The 15421-nt window shown below is 38.2% G+C and overlaps 1 protein-coding gene across 8 annotated transcripts in view; it reads left to right on the top strand.

Annotated features, from left to right (window-relative positions):
* Window positions 1-13537, top strand: part of KANSL1L (KAT8 regulatory NSL complex subunit 1 like) — a 51857-nt gene extending 38320 nt beyond the window's left edge. For 3 of the 8 annotated variants that reach the window (XM_042449301.1, XM_042449323.1, XM_042449315.1), the window contains exons 9-15: window positions 690-827; window positions 1724-1848; window positions 3288-3412; window positions 4798-4852; window positions 9142-9251; window positions 10567-10729; window positions 11954-13537. In XM_042449301.1, the coding sequence (XP_042305235.1) occupies window positions 690-827; window positions 1724-1848; window positions 3288-3412; window positions 4798-4852; window positions 9142-9251; window positions 10567-10729; window positions 11954-12199 (962 nt within the window). In that variant the 3' untranslated portion in view covers window positions 12200-13537. Of the gene's footprint in view, window positions 1-689; window positions 828-1723; window positions 1849-3287; window positions 3413-4797; window positions 4853-9077; window positions 9252-10566; window positions 10730-11953 lie in introns of those variants that run through there. The other 5 variants (XR_006101917.1, XR_006101906.1, XM_042449333.1 and 2 more) reach the window with 5 other exon arrangements.
* The last annotated feature ends 1884 nt before the right edge of the window (window positions 13538-15421 follow it).

Below are 15421 nucleotides of genomic sequence, written 5' to 3'. Positions count from 1 at the left end.
TTTTGTAATTTCTTTGGCATTCCTTTCCTTTGCTTCATCCTTTAGATCTTTTGTTACATGTCCCTAGGTTTTACCCTCGACTTATCTATGGGTCATATCAAAATCTATAATTTTGGCCCCAAAACCTGTCCTCGACTTATACATGAGATCCTATAGTTGAGTATATATGGGTATATTTACCTTTTAATATACAGTCGGCCCTTTCTATACACAGATTTTTTATACACGGATTCAAGCACACACGATTTGAAAATGTTCCAAAAACGTATAAATTTCAAATATCAAACTTGATTTTCCACTTTTTATAAGGGACACCATTTTGCTATGTCATTATATTTAATGGGACTTGAGCATACACAAATTTTGTTATACACGGGGGATCTTGGAACCAAACCTCAGCGTATAACAAGAATCCACTGTATTTCCATGTGACCTCTGTTGGGAATGTAATGTACCATGTCTAAATACATTTATATACATCTCTACTATCCACTGAGCTCAGTAAGACTTACTCCCAGGTAAGTCTGTATCATCACAAAAAATGGATGAAATCCATACACTGTCCACTTGGTTGTCATTTTATTTTAGCTGGTTTGAGGTTTCCAAAATGTGTATTGCTAGAATATGTTACTTCCTTTATAATTTAAACAGGAAGGATAAATAGTACAATTATGTTTATTATGTTGTAGACTATTACCAGTATAAAGCACCTCTTCGACAGTGGAAATGTGGGTATGAATCCAGTTCCAAACATCATGCTTTGTCAGAAATATCTGAACAGCTTCCAGAAGGAAAGAAGAAAAGACATTTGAGTGAAACAATGACAGGTAAGTTTGGTTAAAAATGTGTCATGATAGAAAAAATTGTTATTCACATAAAGTTTATTGTTCGTGACAGGCTAATATTCAGGCTGTAAGGTATTATTTAAAAGAAACAAACAAAGCATTTTTTATTCCAGTTAGGAAGCATTATCTGTCACTACACTTCTTGAAATTGCATCCTTTCCAGTATGTAACTGATGACAAATGATGCTTGCAGTCCACATGCCATTTGCTCCCCAGAAGTTCATTGTCAATTATAGTGTCATTTGCCATGTGTAATTCAAATGCTGATGCATAGTAGAGCTTTTATTTTAACCTTCTGTGCTACATAATAAATCACCGTAGATACATCTTGTCACATGTTTGAGAAGCCACTAGTAATGTATGGGAGTTAGAAGACCCACTTGCATGCACTGATCATTCTCTGGGTCATTGATCCAGGCATAGGGATAAGTCAACCGGTCCTGGACAGGGTCACGCTCCACTTAAAGGACTGTGTTTGCAGCTTGAGCGTGCTCCTAGACTCATCGCTTCTGATGTCAAATCAAATGAATGCGACAGTCAAGAATGCTTGTTAGCAGCTCCTGGTGATGCGCCAGCTGCGTTCTTTCCTGGAACTGGGGGACCTGGCAACTGTAGTACATGCGCTGGTAACCTCATGACTTGATTTCTGTAATGCGCTCTACTTAGCCTACCCTTTTACCTAGTCCGGAAACTTCAACTGGTTCAAAATATGGCAGCCCAATTAGTCTCTGTGACAGCTAGAAGTGACCACATAACACCTATACTGAAATCTTGAATATTGAATTTACTAAAGTCAGTGTTCAAACATATATGCTGAATTAATTACATTGCCTATTAATTAATAGAAAATGGAATCTTTCTTTTTCTTTTGATGGCAGGACAAAGTAACAATAGATTTGAAGCATTTTCTTCTCACCATGAAGAACAGGAATCCCATAATAATTTCACAGGAGCAACCATTGGTGACATGATGTCTAGATCAAACCACATTAACTCAACACAGGTATGCTAAAACAAATTAACAGGGAGATTTACAACCTAGGCCTATTGATCTATTTGAGTACATAAAGCACATAAAGCAGCCTGTAGTACAACAATTAAAGCAATAAGCTAAGCCTGGCAGTCAGGAGAAAGCCATCCAGCTGTACCCCAATGCGGACACAGTTTACACAAAAACCATAGTACATGGTTGAGATGGAGTTCTCAAGTCTTCAGTAGCACCATCTTCTTGACTCCAATAGAAGTGAAAGTCATGTTTTAACTATTGTTAAAAGGCTGTTGTTCCAAATAATTAAGAGTTTAAGGCTGATTTCCTTTGTTCAGTTATTACAAAAAAGCTAGTCAAAAATGAAATTTAGTCTGGCAAACATAGTATATATGTTTATGTTTCATAAACAAGTACATATTGAATCTCAAATTTTATGAGACAGACATTTTCCCGTAAGGATAAAGCTTCAGAGCAACTCTATTCAGCTTTTAAAAATTTCAGAGCAAGAACTGACATTTCTGGTTTTTGTTTCCTTTTGTTATTCCAATTTATGTGTTTGTGTACCCGCACCTTCAAGTCTCCTGTTGACTTATGGGAACACAATGAATTTCATGGGGTTCTTTTAGGCAAAGAAAACTCAGGTGTTTTTGTCAATTTGTTCCTCTATATTACTTACAGTAATCATACCATTAATGGCAGTATGCTTTGTGATTATCCCTCCTTGTAAGACACCCCTTTACATTGTATGAGACACCTGACTGATTTGGGCTATCAGTCAGTTGATATTATCAAACACACCATAAGCATATCTTTACTAAGGTGCCAACCTATCTTTTTTATTATATTGTGGTGTTATCTGATGCAAGGCAAAAATGAGTCACTTTTCTTTCCTCCCAAGCCATTTCCAAGTTAAGATGCACAAGCACATACCTGTACTGCATTGAATAGAGACCCTTGGCCTGTAGTAGAACGACAACCTCTGTGATTCTGAGGAAAAAACCCTCTCTGTATAGAGTTTGAATAATTATTACTTTGAGCAATTATTATTGCCGTGTTTCACTGGACAATCCATGCCCATGTATTGATCTTTCATACATAAGCCAAAGTAGTTTAGGACAGTGGTTCTTAAAGTCTGGTCCTCCAGATATTTTGGATTTCATCTCCTTGACGTCTCAACTAGCATGGTTGATGGTCAAGAATCCTGGAAGTTGTTTAGGACACATGGATGACCCAAGTTTGAAAACCACTGGTTTAAGATTTATGTTGAAAAGAGATTGAAGAAAGGTTTTCAGATTAAAAGGAGGAAATGATTCAGAAAAACAGCAATTCAGTGTTGTTCATCTTGAGTACTATAGTTGCTGTTATAGATGCTGTATAGGTCTGTGCATTGAAGTTCATTGACTGCTGTAGACATGTAATGTCAACAAATATATAATAAAATGATTTTTAAATAGCTTAATTCAAGACGGAGGCTGAGAAGTGAGAGCTCCTATGATATAGATAATATTGTCATCCCTATGTCACTGGTTGCACCATCTAAGTTGGAGAAACTGCAGTATAAAGAAATTCTTACTCCAAGGTACATGTCATTTGTTTTCTGTTCCTTCTCAAAATAGCTTTAAAATGTTTTGCAATGTTCACTATCAAAATTAAAGTAGAACTGAACAGAACTGGGAGGGAAAAGATAATTTTGCACAAATTTTCCATTGTTTTCAGGATTTGTCAGATTTGAAGAGTGCTGTCTCTTTGCTTAGCAACAAGACTAGAGCATTGCTTCTGGGTTTACCATGTTATTCTGCAGCAGTGAAACTGCTCCATGTTGGAATCCATCCATACTTCTATAGCTGTATCTATTAGATGTTGTTTTTCACAGGCATTTAGCTACCCATGTACAGTGTTAATGTGATGTACTTAAAACCTGGATTCAAATCGCATCACGTGCCCAACAGCATTACACAGAACTTTGAGTGCACTGGTCTGTATAGATCTGTGTCCAACTAAACAGTTACAGAGCTCCCAAGATCAGGATTCTGATAAGGGCCAGTTCCCAATCAACTAAATGGGATTACAGAGCCCTATACAGGATGTGCAGCACTGCCGGGGGTGGTAGGTGGTGGTTGAAGATTGTATGCGCGCACACACACACACACACACACACACACACACACACACAGACTGCATCCTCACACCTAGTGTAGCCCAAAATGCAACTAGGCAGATACCCGCATGGAGCTTCTATCTTACTCAGATTTCACAGAGAGCTGTGTAGCTTCATTCTTGCTTGCCACGTAACCAAATCTAATTCATTGTGTAACATGATCATGCTTTTTGTGATATACCCGATTGACTTAAACAATGAAGTAAATGCAAAAGAAGCAGACATTTTTAAAACTGAAGGCCAGTGCTTGCTAAGATTACAATCTTTGTAAATCAAGCCAACCTAAAGATCCTTGTGTTGAATAAAAATTAAGTGTGCTATCTTGATATTTGATAAAAGAAAGATCATTGTTAGACTGAATGTCTGCAATTTAGTTTATCATGCCTTTTGATAATTCTGCACCTTGGGACATGCAAACAGATAAAATCATGATTGTGGGAACTTGTTATTGAGATCCCTGGTGGAAGAACATCAGACAAGCAAAAAGCCAACTAAAAATAGTTGACTTTTTTGAAGGGGAGAATATTTTATTGTCCTCTTATAGTCATTCAGTTGTGGGTGGTTCTTAATGTTCGCCTAAATAAAGCATGGATAAATTTGGACACAAGCCTACTGGCTTATTTATTAAGTGTTTCTAACCTGTGAAACCATTGAACACAGAAAAACTATTTGACCATTTGAAAAAGTGGACGAACCCATTTATAATTTACTGAATGAATGTGTGTGCAGTGTTTTCTGTGCAAAACAACTTTTCAAAATGTAACAGAACTGAGTTATATTCAAATAATCAATTTTCTTGTCAACAGTTGGAGAACCGTTATGCTGAAGCCTTTGAAAAGTCTACATGAAGATGAAGAAAAGGTGAGCTGTATTTTCATTCATATGATGACATAAAATGTTGTTGTTGTTTGTAGTTCATGTAAAACTGGAAATTTAGTTTCTTTGTAATTTTTATTGCAATAAAATAATACTACTTTTAATCTGGATTACAAATGTAATTTAGAGAGAACAAAATATACGGTAAGCATAATTTTTATGTTATTGAGGAACATTGAGAAATCATGAAGGGCCTGCAGAAAGATGAGTATGTTTTTTCTCCTCCTCTGTAGTGCAATAGCACTAAATAATTCAGTTTCTGGATGGGGGAATGCGGAAGAGAATATTTTTAGAAAATTAATTTTGTCTAGACTAACACAAATCTACTCACTTGAGTCAACTGTATTTGGGATGGACTTCCAGCAGCCTCGTAAGAGACACTTATACTTCATTTGAAAGAAAGTAAAAATAATGCATTTTACTGTTTCATCCAAACCTTTATACAGATGAGACTTATTTATGCCTTCAGCTATCTGTAGAGGAAAATGTGACCAATATTAGGAAGAAGGAGTCTCTCCTGCTGTTTCTTCTCTTTCAAGTACATCATAAATGAGAAAGTTACCCCGCATTCTGTGCACTTCCCTGAACGTTTAGATTAGATTATAAAAAAACATCTCTCTCATTTTGTGTCATTATCCTGACTTCTGGGAAATTGCCAGAAGACTCTTACTGTCTTTTTATCCCTTTGGAAACTCAGAGAGTTTTCTCACTTGGGATTCAGTTTGGGCAAAGGAAGAAATAGCAAGCTTTTCCTTCTCTTAGTATGTATGAACAGACTTGTCAGGATGGGGTAGGCAAAATGTGGTCCATGGGGTACATGCAGCTTTTGGATCCCATTTTTGTGGTCCCTGAAAACTCCCATCACTCCTTTAAAAAGTGTCATTTTAAAAAAAAGTTTTCACCCAAAACCACAGAGAAAGTCCCCATCACACCTTAGTACAGAGTAGGAAATAATTCAACCACTTCTGGTTGCCATTTTGAGAGGGACAATTGTGTGGCGCGTGTGTGCATGTTTGTGTGCAGCTCCTGGTTGTAATTAGTTGCAGTTGCTCACCATTAGATTCTCTAATTTCTATAACACTGAAATAACTGCTTTTTCTTTTCATGCTGATTAATTGCCTAAAGTGGGTGTACACCTCTTTATTTTTTTCCCTTTTTGTGGCTTCTGTTGACAAGCAAATTGTCTGCAACTGGAATTTGAAGTTGCTCTCTGCCTAGGGTACCCCTTCAGGCTTTTCAGATTTTGTGCATGAGCACACCCTGATTCAGTGTCACAGAGCTTGCTTTTGAAAAGCCATTTTCAAGTACACTTGCTGTATTAGACCCTTAAATGGAAAACAGGGATGTTGTGGTGATGGAGGAATTAAGTACCACGGAGATGAAATTATTTATTTTAGCACACACTTTCATGGATATCATTCTGTTTCTTCAGATGCAAGTGGATTTATACCCATGAAAGCTATGCTAAAATAAACCAGTCTCAAAGGTGCTACTTGATTCCTTCATTCACCTCCTGTTTTCATTTTCTGCTGAAACAAACTAACAGGACTGTCTGTTTGAAAAACATCAGGCTATTGAGATGTTACTGAAATATTGTTGCAGAACAACTGCTGTTTTCTAGGTTATCTGGAAATACCATATGTTCTGCCTCTGTCTTCTAGAGATAGAAACCAGTCAGAATCAAGCAAGCTGTCATCTATTTGTCAAAATCCACCATGCCTGTGCTAAAGGATAATTATATTTCTGTTTCAGCCGACAGATAGTAATCTAACAAGTGACATCTGCCTTGACAGGGCTTCTGTAAATCATAACAGTGCCATATTTCACAATCTGGAAATGGAAAAAGTAGGGACAACTGAATGTAACCCAGGTTTCAATCCTCACTGATATCAGGCAAATGTGCATACATGCACTACAAAGCCTGCAAGTCTTAATATGCACTTCATTGTGTTATTCTGCAATAGATACAGTCAATCAACCACTTTGTGTGGCTCTCCAATATAAAATCATGTCTGTCAAGAAATTAGCATTCCTAAATTTTATCTGTTCTTTGACACTGTGCTTGCCACATGGCAAATAGAACAAAACTTGTGATTTAGAAAACAGTGCATGTTAACATTAAAATGTTCTGTCTACAGAAGATAGGTTGCATACATCATTGATTGAATATTTTGTTGGAAGGAGCTTTCTAAATGTATATTGTGTGAATGTAATTGAAATGATGAACATAGGATGTGACAGAATGAATTCACATGTGTATACAGAAGATAGTTGCTTCTATTGTGGCACTTTGCTTCTAAAGAGATAAGTCACCTTTAAAATGAACATCTCTTGTCTGTTCAGCAGTGGTAACAAATGCAGCAGAAACAGATTCATCTGTATCACAGTGAATTTTCAAGGAGGGATATCGAAATAGAAATTGTTTATGGATAATTTAATATTTACACTGGACCATTATAGTGGTTAATGTGGTCTGTACTTTCAAGGAGGTGGTAATAATATTGGCATTTCATGTTACTTCCTGTTTAGAATACTGGCTTCTTTACTACATTGTAAAAGAATGCATAACATACTACGTTGTTCTTATTACGTTTTCCTTGTAAACATGTATTGCTTCCTTTTTTAGTATAAGATTTAGGACGTATAACTTGCTCACTTCCAGGATATGATTTTCAGGATATTTTCCTTTCCTGTTTAGCAAAAATTTAAGCCAAGAAAGGAAAGCTTCACCCCTTGTTACTCTCAGAGGCTGCATACCCTTTGTCCTCATCAGCCCTGTTCTATGTCCTCCACGATTACCCTGCTAGAGTTCTGCCATAGAAAATTAACAGCAGTCAGATGTGTTTGTGTCACCCTAGATCAGTGGTCACCAAACATTTTTGGACTACCCCCTCCTTTCCTCTTGGGCTACAACCCTAGCACCTCCCCCCCCCTCCGTGGCTATTTCTTGATACTGTTTGTACAACAGCCTACCAGCGGCATCTACTGCAGCTATGCCAAGCTCACCACAGCCTCATCCTTCTCTTCAGCATCTTATGTGTGAATACAGCAGTGGCCATGGCCCAGGCCAGCTCCTCCATCCCACCCAAGGCTGGTGGAGGCTGTTCAGTTATGACTCCCAAAATGATTAGGTGCAGAGAGAGAAGCTTATTCCCAGCAAAAAAAGGACTCTCAATCCTTCACTGGGATGGAGAGGTGCAGCCAGCTTCCCACTTTTCTCCCCCGCATGGAAGGACTCTCAATCTCAGAGGTGAAGGACTCTTTCAAAGAATCGACTCTGGATGCTCCTCTCCAATAGATGTACATCTCCCCAACAGCTTCAGGTTGCCCCCCAACATTGTTTCTTCTGCTGCCTCTTCTCCTGGCTTGTCTAATGAAAGAAAGCAGGTGCAGCAGCACAGTTCCAACCTGCCAGGCAAATTCCAACAAAACTCACAAAGCTTAGCAGGGGCCCACATGTGAGAGCTCTTTTTTTGCCACTACTTCTCCCCTGCTTTGTCATCCTCACCATGGGCCTAAAGTCCACTAGTCCTTGTTTTTCTTGCACACCAATACTTTATCTGAAGAACACCCTGCTGCTCCCTTTTCCCTCTCTGCCCCCCTGGATCTTTCCATCACTCTCAGGAATCATTGCCCTAGGTGCTCTCCTTGTTTTTTGCCTTCTGTAGCTGACATCCTCTCTGGCAGTAGCAGTCAGGCACCTGTGTGATGTTGCAGTCACTAAGCCTGCCATCAAAGGATGGCCATTTGGAATTCCAGGTGCCATGCCCACTGGCTCTTGACATACCCAGGATGTTGGGGAAGTAGTTGTAGTAAGACAAGCGTGGATGGCAAGAGTACAGTTTGCTGACTGGCAAGTTCACTGGGAATAAATGAAGAATAAAGGAACAGGGCATGAGAGAGTGGTTTATGTCTATTTGTCAGAATGAGTATGTGTGAGACAAAGAGGATGATAGAGAGTGGGGAAACAATTTATCTCTCCACTTTTGCCTTCGGACTTTCTTGATGCCTGCATGATCCTCGATTTAAAAAAACAACAACACCTCTCTGACCTTCAACAGAATTATGTTCTGAAGAACCATTTCTATATTAACGTGTTCTTAAAAATCTTTATCTTAAAAATCCAAATTGTAGGGTTGTACAGTAGAGGACTGGGGTTGTGTTTGTTCTCATTATGACTGAACTGCATTACCATCATGTATATTTTGAGGATGTTCAGAAACAATGACTAAGGGGTTTACTGCTCTTACAGTCTGAGCACTTTTAACATTCAGGCAGAAGATCTGTCTGATGACGTCTATGTTGCGCGACATGCAAAATATGAAGACAAAGAGAGAGCTCGGTGGTCTCTTTGGGAGCAGTGCCATTGGCCCAAAAGGAACAGGCAAGTTGGAACTAAGACTTAATATTTTCCAGTGTTAGTGGCCTCGGGCAACTTGGGATTTTTCTCCCCTACAAAGATAATCCTCATGTTTTTTGTTGTGGTTTCTGGTGTCTCACACGTGAGCACCACTGACCCCACACAGAACATCCTTGGAACTTTGCAGAGCTAAACAATGTTTCTGGTGGTAGCTCCATCTGCTTTAGGGAAATATATATTGTGCTCTTTCTGGTCATTTTCTCACTTGCTGTCTGCCATAGTGTATCTTTAGATCTGTTTGCTTTTTATTCTGTCTTATACTACTGTTGTGTTTTTCTTGCTTTCATGTTTGTTTATTTGTTGTTTAATTGCATTGCTTTTATCTGCCAAGATCTCAATTTGTTGGGGCTATGGTTTTGAAGAGCACTTTTAAAAAGTTTTTTCATTGTGCTAAGCAGATAACCATTATGATCTGATGTTTGATGTGTCTTCTGTGGCTTGGTATAAAGCACCAAACTGGTCTTTTCTGTCTGACTGGTATGCCTTAGACTAAGTGCATTGAGACTTTAAAGTGCTATCAATTCGGCAGATCTGGCAATCTAGAGCAAGCCACTGTATACAAGTTCTATCAGTTTTAAACACTTCAGTTAGAGCAATGCTCCTCATTATGGCCTAACAATGTGAGAAACTCTCAGCATTGACAGAAGGGACCAAGAAAATTCAATCAGAGTCCTCTTTGCTTTTGGACTCTGTCAGAACAAGTTGTGGTGCCTTCAACATCTACAGTATCAACAGTGGAGACACTGTTGTTTTGATATGCAGCTGATTCCTAAACTCTAGAGCATTCTCCATCCTTTGGTTGGTCCAAAAAAGGAAAGAAAAAGAAGAGACAATGACAAAGGAGTCATGCAAAGCCACAGATTTGTATGGAGACTGTAACCAAGTGCAAGACTGTCCCACTGGCTGCTCACTTGTCAATAATCTTGGTCCTGGCTATACTGACAATCAATGCCACAGTTCTTTTTATGCAGTCACATTTCCTGATACTTGAGGGAGTGCAATGACATATTGATAAACATCTATTAGAAGAAGGAAAGGGAGAAGAAAGAATCTAACAGCAATGGGATTCCCCATTAATACCAAGATCCCCCTGTACAAGTTTAAAACAATACAAAGCATTTAAAATGTAGACACAAAGTTAAAAAAAACAATTTTACATTTTTAAAAAGTTGAAAAGATTACACATTAAAATTTAAAATGTATTTTTACAAAAGTATAGCAGGATCCTATTTTTATGAGTATTTGCATGAAGCTGAACCTTTATTTTATTTCATTATAGATCATGTAGTAGAAGTTCGGAGGGACAAGATCCAGCACTAAAAGAAAAACTTGTGAATTTAACACACGATTTTTCTGAAAACTCTGCTGATACTGTTTCAGAAATGCCCAGTTTTTTCTACACAGGAACACCACAGTCTTCAGAAAGAAGCCAAGAAGCCAAGGTGACTGTATATTTAATAACAGCTAGGTCTAATAATGTGGTGTAGTAGTTTGAGCATAGGATTAGGAATCTGGAGATCAGGATCCGATTCCCCACTCAGCCATAAAACCTGCTGGGTGACCTTGGGCAAGTCACACTCTCTCTGTCCCAGAAAACTCCCATTATAGGTTTGTCTTAGAGTCGCCATAAGCTAAAATTGCTTGAAAGCAGACTAGAACAATTGATGAATTTTGGGTTGCTGAAGGATACTCTTGATGTTAGTAGAGACCAATACTACTTCTGATCAATATATTGTTAAACATTCTTACCCAGAATTTGTGCAAAGTTTTTTACTTTTGAGGTGCACATTGTATTGTTTTCCTAGTACTTTTATTTGGCTCCTCTATGTCTTAACTGTGGTATACTAGTTATTACCAGGAAATTGCATAGCATTGGCTAGAGGTGGGAAGAATGCAGCCTTCCAGAGGTTGTTGGACTACAACAACCTTCTGCATCATCGACTATGTTGACAAGCATTCTGGGAAGTTGCAGTTCAACAACATATGGAAGGCTGCACAATTTACTCATCTGGTATAGGCCACTAACACACTATACTATATAGCATTGGTCTATCTTGTGCTGTGGTAAACAACTAGGAGATTGTATGTGCAGCCTTATAGAAGTTTATGTAAATGTTTTGTTATTTTTATCATCTTTATTTATATCCCAGCATTTTTCCTAGGACAAGGACTCAAGGCAGTATTGGTAATATGTTTCTAAGACTTTGTAAAAGGTAAAAAGTCTGTTATTGTAAGGCATGGTTGGGAACTGCCAGGGGCTGGGGGGATGGGACACTTTATCCCCCACAGAAGCCTAGAGAGCTGCACCCAAAGAATGCCCCCATCTTTTCATTTTTTAACTTTGGGGTGGATTTTGCCATGCTTTTGGCCCAGGAAGCCTTTTTAAACCACAAAATAATCTGAAAACCAACTTTCAGTTTACTTCCTATTTGAAGAAAATGCTTCACCTGGGCCAAGGCTAAAGTGTATGTTTAGTTAAAAAAAGGAAGGAAGGAAGGAAGGAAGGAAGGAAGGAAGGAAGGAAAAGAAATAAAAGAAAAACAATTCCACTGTTTGGAAGTGTGGAGAAACCATTAAGGGCCCTCAAAAATGAGGGTAACATGTCTAAGCAGTAGTACAAGTTTATTGACAAATTTCATCTGATTCTGCCTTTTTATCCCTTTCAGGCTCTACTTTGGGAACGTCGGACTTTTCCACTAAAAGGTAAAGAAGCAGAAGCTTTAATATGCCAACCACAGACAACAGTCGAACAAGAAAGTTCAAACGTAGATATTCTCAGTGACTCTAACTGTGGTTCATACAGTGCCTTCGGTTTTCCAAATTATAAGCAGACTCAAAAGAAGAATCCTGACAATCAGCTGGGAGAATACATCCAAGTTTTGGGATCTGGTAGCATGAGAAAACAGACGTGACAGAAAATAGCATGGTCATTATGGAAGCTAATTAGGATGAAAGAGAGTGTAAGGTAAAGCATTTTCATGCTCATACAAGAAATGGCAGCTTGAACTGTAATATTTATACTTACAACCCATGTTTTGTCTTTTTCCCCCATTTTCGTTAGGCAGTATAAAAACCCAAGAGTAGTTTCTTTTTATCTGAACCCCAAGAAGAATCTTTGAATCTGGAAGTCTAACATCGATGTCAAAAGTGGACACTCTTAAACTGGAACCACCATTTGCTGCCATATTTTGAAAGACTGGGAGGATAAGGATTTTAAGTATATGTGTGGTTGCAGTCCATCTGAATAGTGTTTTTCCCCTCCACTTTGGCAGTGTACTAATTTCAACTGGACACAGAAAAGCAAACTAAGAAGCTTTCATGTGTGAATGGCACAAGCATACAAGTACGTTATTGTATTTAAGGGACGTGTTTTGCCCAGAGAAGAATCAACCATTTATAAATTTGATTATGTGAATGCATAGCTATTTAGTTTTGTTCCAGAGAGGCCAAAAACGTAACATGAATTCAAATCAGTTTTTTAAATTATTTTTTTTCTGTGTTTCACAGTAGATGCCCTGTGCATTTTTAAGTGCAAGGAATAGAAAGGACTGAGAAATTGTTATACTTCATTAGTGATGCTATTTTTAGTTAAAATAAACCATATCTTGGTCCTAGACAAATGGTGCACTGTGTAATATTTCAGCAGCATTCATTCCATTCCTTGCAGTACTTAAAAATGTACAGAAAAATTAAGGTTTGTTTAAGCGTCAATGTTACAACAAGCAATATTTTAGATACCAGGAATAAAGCAGGTTATTTTCATATTCATTTTCCAAACGCAGTGTTTGTAATGTTATCTGCATCCTCCAGTGATGCAGGTGTATGGTAGTACAGAATTGTATTTTATAACAGTAAACAATTGCCACCCACATTCAGTGGTGCCAATTTCATACGTCTGATTCCTGCTTTGAAGAGCATAGCTCTTCTATGAGGAACTGTTTTAAAGCTTTTAAAAGAAGGCATAATTGCTAAGCAAGCTTTTATTCAGTGTCCTATCTAAAACTATGCTATGCAATGGGTAAGTAGCCCAATTTTTAGTATCCCCTTCATCCCTATGGACTGGAAGTACGCTGGATATTGTAAAAATGTTCAGTTGCATTTCAACACTACAGCCTATGTTAGATTGTAGTTTATTACAATTTTGTTTTAAACTTTGAAAAAAGATTTTTGTTCAAAGAATTAATTTTGGTTCTTGCCTCCGATACAGCAATTTTGAATGCAAGGTTTTAAAATTAAAAGTTATTTCTGTATATTACAGTGTGCTGTTGATGGATTAAGATGCCTAACGTAAGACTGGACCATACGAAATGCTGCCTTACTGAGAGCTCAGACTATATAGATAATAATCACAAAATATGATTATGACATAGTATAGTTGGTTTGGTTCCAAATATTTATATAATCTATAAGATTATGAGGGAGCCCATAATTTCCTCTGGTGTATCTTCTGATATTCTTCCAGCATATGTAGCAGTGCAATAGTTAACATAACTCCATGATTAAAAAGGGATAGCTGTGTGTTATTGGGGTTGTTTTAGTATGTTGCATTTCAGAATCAAGCTATTTTATTATTGTGGGGGAGAGGAAGTATTGGGGAGAGGGGAGTCCCTGGAGAATGTACAGTGGACCTTCCACATTCACTGGGGTTAGGAGCACAGGACCCGCATGTAAGTGGAAAAACTGCAAATATATCTGAGAGAATACCTGTGTAAGATCTGCCATGAGTTGATCTTGAAATTATACCGGAGAACCTACAAATGCCTAGAGAAATGTTCTCTCTAGGAATCTGTATGTCCTCCAGTTTGATTTTTAGCAGAGGTTTGTAACAGAGTCACACTGGAGGACCTAGAGATTCCTAGAGAGAACGTGTTAATCAAATCTGCAAAAGTTAAAGCCACAAATGTGGAGGGCCATCTGTATTTGCAGTTTCATTTTTGCTATTAGCAATTGCAACCCATTAGATTCTCCCTCTAGCACAGGTGGGAAAGTTGTGACACTGAACTATAATTGCCCCCATCCCCACCTTTTGGTTGAATGGTGAGGAGATGATGAGAGTTGGCATTCAGCAGTTAAAAGGAAAGAGGCTCCCCTCCCTTGCTATCTACTATGCTTTCACAAGTCTAACCTGTAGTTCTACCAACCAGCAATATGCTTGACTGTCCGTAGTTCTAGCATTTTCTTCCCATTTGCTTTTGAGCATCTTTACAAAATTAGAGTACTTACAATCTGGCCATAACTATGCTCTTTATCATTACAACAAAATCATGTGTTCTAAATAAAAGAAATTTATTTGGTTCACTTCAGTTTCACCCTTAAAATAAAATTAGAGCTGATCAATAACCATTGGTAAGATTTTTCAGCTTTTTTCAAAATTATCCTAAGCTACTATATTGATCGCCTTATTTCTGACTGTATTCATTTTAAAGACATGCTGCTGCCCTTTGAACTTACTTTCATGTATGTCTGGGAGTTCCCCGCCCCATATTTTTGGCCTAAAGATGCCAACATACCTGACTGGAAATCTCCAGCAATGACTATTCTGCATTAAGCATATGGCCTTTTTTGCCCTCCCTGGCCACTTTTGTGTTTGTTGGGAAAAGCCGATATGGCCCACAGTAGGTGAAGGAGCCTTCAGAGTTTCTCCCACACTTATCCAATCCACCACAGATCCAATATTTCACATGTTGTTTGGTATATTGTAAAATACTAGATACCATTTCATTTTTATATGTTAGCTTTTGTCTGTAGCTACTCTGGCTGTAAGGTAAGCAGTGTGTTGCCTTCTTAATGGTTCTAACAAGAGTTGTCAATGCCCTGGCTATGCTGGCTGGGGCTAATGGGAAGCAAAGTCTGAAATGTGGAGGGCACGATGCTACCTTTCTCTCTTCTAAAGAATTATTCTGTGTCCTTTCCTCACTGGTTCCAACCTTAACCCTTTAGAATCATACTAGGAATAAGTAAAGAAAGGCCTATGACCACATCTGCTGAAAAGCTTATCTGTAACAACTGCCTCTGATCAAGCCTACCTCACAAATCCTTCTGCCTCTCCACTGCATCAGCTCCAGCAAAGGGCTCTTTAACGCACAACCCATGGAAACAGGTGCTGAATGTACTTCAGTGTATCATTCTTGTAT

Source organism: Sceloporus undulatus, chromosome 1 (genome assembly GCF_019175285.1).
Source record: "Sceloporus undulatus isolate JIND9_A2432 ecotype Alabama chromosome 1, SceUnd_v1.1, whole genome shotgun sequence".
Classification (NCBI taxonomy): domain Eukaryota; kingdom Metazoa; phylum Chordata; class Lepidosauria; order Squamata; family Phrynosomatidae; genus Sceloporus; species Sceloporus undulatus.
The sequence above is the reverse complement of the archived record's forward strand: the minus strand, read 5'-3'. Positions and strand labels throughout refer to the sequence as shown.